This window comes from Lithobates pipiens, unplaced genomic scaffold (assembly GCF_037356315.1).
Source record: "Lithobates pipiens isolate NorthernLeopardFrog02 unplaced genomic scaffold, aLitPip1_a1.2 Scaffold_18, whole genome shotgun sequence".
NCBI lineage: Eukaryota > Metazoa > Chordata > Amphibia > Anura > Ranidae > Lithobates > Lithobates pipiens.
The window spans coordinates 366377661-366383660 of record NW_027507758.1 but is presented as its reverse complement, the minus strand read 5'-3'; the positions used below and the strand labels follow the sequence as shown (position 1 = coordinate 366383660).

Here is a 6000-nt window from a genome sequence, read left to right as displayed (position 1 = left end):
TTTTGTTCTACCTAAACACACTGACACTAACATTCGCACTGACACTAAATATGAAACACATTTGTGTAGCACCCAGGGTTAAATACCCCTCCTGGATGCCGCATATATGTGTCATATAGGGGTTAAATCTTTTCCATTGTGTACAAAGCTAGGGAAAAAAAGATTGGCAGTTGTCAGATTGGCCTACAGTTAGGCTCTAAATTGTTAAATTGCTATCTGGTGAGCTGGACCAATCTTCAAAATAGTAGTTTCCAGCTTTAGTTTAGATGGGTACTATAGTGTGTTAAACTCCTCCTCTGCAAATAATAGATGAACAAGTAAAAAATAGGTTACGTCCATAAACCAACAAAGTAAAATGAAATCCTGAGAGGTTAAATTAATATTTTTTTATAAAAACTGTAAGGCATATAAATACGAAAAGCTACACCATCATCAATTTTGGTTCTAATCATTATCATATTAGAAGTTCAGGTGCATTGCATAACAGATGCTTTATTACATAGTTTGATACATTATTATACATTAGAGAATAAAAACAACTTAACAATCAAAGGCTATACAAGGCTGATACAAAAATATACTCTTCAGTCTTTCAACAGTATGCAAAGACAGGAACAGTGCATTATAGTATTGAGAAAAAACCCTAATCTTCAGATATTTTCAAGTTTGAAATCTAAATGGTTATTTTTCTAGTGCTGTAATATATTGTCAGGTCATCGTGTACAAACCATTTACATTTACACATAATATCAGCTTATTCCCATAAAACTACCCTTCATTATGGTACAATCTTGTGACAGATTTAGACCTTTTAGAGCATTTCTGTAAATGTGAGGGAGGTTGGTTGCTAATAGCTACCAATCAAGTTTCAATTAGGATTATATCATGTAGGTTTGAAAAGCAGAATCCATTTAGTTACCACTTCTCTGCATATTTAATCAAGGTAGAATAGGAGAATAGCTTATACTTGTAGTTTATCCTTTTTAGATTAGGGATTTCATCAATAACATAAAAACAATAGATAAGATCAGGCAGCATATTGTTCGTTTAGGGCAGAGTTATCATTTAATAAATAATTTTACATTTATTTAATACAGAAAACATTCAGCCTGTAATGATATAAGAATGCAATTACACAAAGATTTTATTACACTTTGTAATTATTAGACAGTCTGTTCTCTGGACATACCAGTTTTAGGTAACTGGTTAAAACATCAGCTTGAGTGTCAGCTTTCCCTGAGCTGTCTATTCATACAAGTTTAGGTTAGGTTTCATTTCAGGTCGCTTAATCTTGATCTAGGAAGAAGTAAAGAAAAAGAAATCAGAAATATGATATGTATTATATATTAATCAAATAAAAAATAAATTTTCTCTTGCCATATAGGGCATATTAGCTGGTTTGTTTTACTTCTGCTGCCTGAGCAGCATATATGCACATTTTAAACACTCCACCAATGCTCTGTACAGCTGCTGCGTCACAAGAAAATACCCGCTACTTCTACATAGTGGGAAGCTTTTGACTCAATATATGTGACAGTATTGATGGACCAATTACCAAGTACCAATTGTCAAATGGAGTGAGTTTACAGATCTGTGTGCAATATAATCTATGACTTGAATGACTCATTTGGGTTGATTTGCTAAAACTGAAGAGTGCACAACTTGGGCAGCTTCTAACTTCAACTTGTTTATTTAAGCTTTCAAAAAACACAAATTTATTGCACTGGGGCTAGTACAGAAATCCTACATACAGCAGCTAGCACAGTATTGTTGGAAAAAATAAAACAGTATTGTGTGGTAATGGTTCAGCGTGAACTTAATAAAGTCTGTGATAACGTAAAGAGTTCATAAGTAATCAAAGTGGTCTTCTATGCTGTATGACAATAGTGTATGGAAACCGTCACCAACACCCTATCACACTGACTCTTACCTTCAGGCAAAGACATATATGCATTAACTATTACCCAATGGCAATTAAAGATATCACCTCCACCAGGGCAAGATTTCACTAGCACTTATCAGCAGGTAATGGATGCCATACTATACCCCTGAATTGGCATCTATTACCTGCTGATCGATGCTAGCAAAATCTTGCCCTGGCGGAGGTGATATCTTTAAAGTGGAGGGTTGCCGATGTTGGCATTGGATGATGCTCAATGGCTAAGGTATACGTTTATCAAAAAGAGAAGAGCCAAGATCCTGATGATCACGGCTAATTAAGGATGAGCTGAACACGTTAAAGTCTATGGGTCACAAACATGAAAAATCAAAAGTGTTAATTTTAATTGCAAGTTATTGCCATAAAAAGTGTTTGGGGACCCGGGTCCTGCCCCAGGGGACATGTATAAATGCAAAAAAGTTTTAAAAACTGCATTTTTTTTCGGGAGCAGTGATTTTAATAATGCTTAAATTGAAACAATAAAAATTAAATATTCCTTTAAATATCATGCCTGGGGGGTGTCCTTAGTATGCCTGTAAGTGTTTAGAACAATACCACAGCAAAATGACAATTCTAAAGGAAAAAAAGTGGCTGTAATGAATTGTCGGGTCTCGGCAATACAGATAAAGCTCATTGTCCCCCCCCCCCCAGTCCATTACCAGGCCCTTTGGGTCTGGTATGAATATTAAGGGGAATCCCAAACCAAAAATGAAAAAAAGAATTGTGTGTGGGTCCCTCCAAAATCCATACCAGGCCCTTCAGGTCTGGTATGGAAATTAAGGAGAAACCTGTGCCAAATTTAAATGGTAGGGGTACAGTGTACCCTTTACCAATTCACATGGGTGTAGGCTGGGATCTGGGGGTCCCCTTGTTAAAGGGGGCTTCCAGATTCAGCTAAGACCCCACCCACAGACCCTCAAGACCATCAGGCAAGGGTTGTGGGGATGAGGCCCTTGTCTCCATTAACATGGGGGCAAGGTGCTTTGGGGGGCTACTCCAAAGCACCCTTTCCATATTGAGGGCATGTGGCCTGGTACGGTTCAGGAGGGGGGGTGCTCTCTCATCCCCCCTCTTTCCAGATCTGAAAGGCCTGTTATGGATTTTGGGGGGACCCCCACACAATTTTTTTTTAATTTTTGGTTCAGGGTTCATCTTAATATTCATACCAGACCCAAAGGGCCTGATAATGGACTGGAAGGGGAACCCATGCTGTTTTTGTCAGTGAGTTTTATCTATATTGCAGAGACCCAATCAATTCATTACAGCCACAAACACAGCATGTTTGCTGTTCAGCGAACATCAGATGTTCAAGTTAAACTTACGTTTGACTCAAACATTGGGCTCATCCCTATGGCTGATCGCTCAGGTGTGCCAGTTTATAAAGCTGAGATGAGGAGTGGAGAACATGTTCTTCACTTCTCATCACGGGACACACCCTTCTGTCATTTACTTTAACACAGATGACCAGTTTATGAAGGTGAAATCTGAAGATCTCATTGGCTATCTCTATAAAATATCTCCTCCCAGATTCTCCAGCTCAGAGGTGGAGAAAATGGGTGAGAAGCTGATGTGAGGAAGGAGGCTTCTTTCTTCCTAATATCAGCAATAGCAAGCTTAAAGATTGATATAAAAAATAACTATATATGTTTATGTGTGTATATATGTGTTTTTGCACAATTCTTGCCACAATTCCAAATTGCTGTAGAATTCTGTCAAAATGCGCAATGTGTTTTTGGGTGCCATTCTTTGTTAATGGCACCACAAATGCTGTTATCAGAAATGCATTTTGCCACATGTTTTGTCATGTGACAAATATACAACCAAATTGCCAAAATGTACATTGAAAAAATGCACAATGCTCCACGCCCCAAATATTTTTAAATTTGGCTTTTCGGGCTTTTTTGTGCACATTTTGGTACAGTTTTTGATGCACTTGTTGCTTTTTTCAACAAACATTTTAGCTTGTTGTTTGAAATGCATTTTAGCGCATTTTTATGTGCATTTTGGTGCTTTTTTTAAATGTATTTTGGCTCATTTTTTACTTACGTTTTGGTGTGCACTCCGTAAACACATGCAAAATGCATGATATGCTTGCGGTGCCATTAATTGTTAATTGGCACCCCAAAAGCGGCTAGCAAATGTGCTGTTTGCCAAAATATGCATAAAATGCAAATCAAAATGCACGTTAAAAAAGTGTCAAACTGCATGCTAAAAGAAGCGCCAAAGTGTGTGTTACAAGCCACACCAAAATGCGTGTTAAAATAACCTGTGCTAAAATGTACACTAAAGGACCAAAATGTGTGTTTAAAAAAGCGCCAAAATGCACAATAAAAAAAAACCCACGGCCAGATGCACGTTAAAAAAATATGGCCTGTTAAAAATCGACAAAATGCGCATAAATAATGCCAACATTTGCAATAAAAAAGGGCCATAACATACATTTAAAGAATGTGCCAAAATGTGTGTAAAAAAACTGAGTTAAAAAAAAGCGCCAGTGGTTAGTAGTTATTATTTTCATGTAATCACACGCTCTTTTTAACTTTGGTTTTACTTTTAAAACTCAGCTGCTCTGTAATCACACAGATGTATCAGAAGATCACAGGCAGCCCTCCTTCTTCTACTCAGATCTCAGGTGTTCAGGAAAGACTTCTCCTCTTATCTCCTTCTGAGAACAAATGTTATCCGCTTTATAAACAGGGTGCAAAAGGAGAAGATTTTTCTCTGAGAACTGAAATAAGATAAATTATCTGTTTGATAAACGTACACCTGTATGTCTTTGCCTGAGGGTAAGAGTCAGTGTGTTGGTGACAGTTTCCATACACTATTGTCATACAGCATAGAACACCACTTCAATTACCTATGAACTCTTTACTTTAATTAAGCATTGACAAAAAAACTTGAAAGCTAATTGGCTTCTATGCAGATCCACACCAGATTTTGCACTCTCTAGTTTTAGTAAATCAACCCCATAGTAGTTAAACAAGGTGGCTTTTCTGGCTTCCAGCAACCAAGTGAAATGTTGGGAGAATGAAGGAAAGATAAGTAAATAAATGAAGTCAAATCTTGAGATATTTTAAAAGATGTGAGGGCACCAAAATGTTGAAACATCTCAATCTATATGATCAAAATAGTTTTGGAATCTAATCAATTTTTTATTTGCTGGGTTATTAAATAATTGTAGGGCCTCTTGAGGGTTTGTCCCTATTGTATTTGTGCATTTGCCTGTAGTATAATTATACAGTATGCTTTGCTTCAAAAAGCAGTTCAGTCCAGAAATGATTAAATTCTATATAGCCTGCTGAGGTCACCACGCTGCATTGCAAAATGTTTTAATTGTAGAAATGAATGGAGTACACTTTACGAAGAAGACCTGGCTGGGTCTTGTTTGCAAAGGCTCTGTGGCAACTGGCAGAGTCAGACCATGCAGGTTTTACTAAATGGATGTATATCCCTTTCATGACTAAGCCTATTTCTGACATTTGGTGTTTACAAGTTACAATCTGTATTTTTTGCTAGAAAATTACTAAGGATCCCAAACATTATGTATATTTTTTTTGCAGAGAATCTAGAGAATAAAATGGAGATTGTTGCAATATTTTATTTCACATGGTATTTGTACGGCGGTCTTTTAAACACAACTTTTTTGCGAAAAATACACTTTCATGAATTTTAAAAAAACGAAACAGTAAAGTTAGCCCAAGTTTTTTTTATAATGTGAAAGATGATGTTACGCAGAGTATAGATACCAAACATGTAATGCTTTAAAATTGCGCACACTCTTGGAATGGCATCAAACTACGGTACCTAAAAATCTCCATAGGCGACGTTTAAAAAAAAATAAAAAGTTTACCAGGTTAGAATTACAGAGGAGGTCTAGTACTAGAATTATTGTTCTCGCTCTAACGATCGTGGTGATACCTCACATGTGTGATTTGAACACCATTTACATATGCGGGAGCATCTTCTGTGTTTGCGTTTTCTTTGCTGTGCTACCTCATAGTGACGGGGGCACTTTAAATTTTTGTTTTTGTTATTTAGTTCATTTTTATTTATTTTTTTAC

The 6000-nt window shown here is 36.7% G+C and overlaps 1 protein-coding gene across 10 annotated transcripts in view; it reads right to left on the bottom strand.

The window, feature by feature from the left end:
- Window positions 1-371: 371 nt before the first annotated feature.
- The window catches only part of LOC143988215 (uncharacterized), a 191110-nt gene continuing 185481 nt past the window's right edge, over window positions 372-6000 (bottom strand). For all 10 annotated transcript variants that reach the window (XM_077487602.1, XM_077487607.1, XM_077487608.1 and 7 more), the window contains one exon: window positions 372-1296. In XM_077487602.1, the coding sequence (XP_077343728.1) occupies window positions 1246-1296 (51 nt within the window). In that variant the 3' untranslated portion in view covers window positions 372-1245. The remainder of the gene's footprint in view (window positions 1297-6000) is intronic.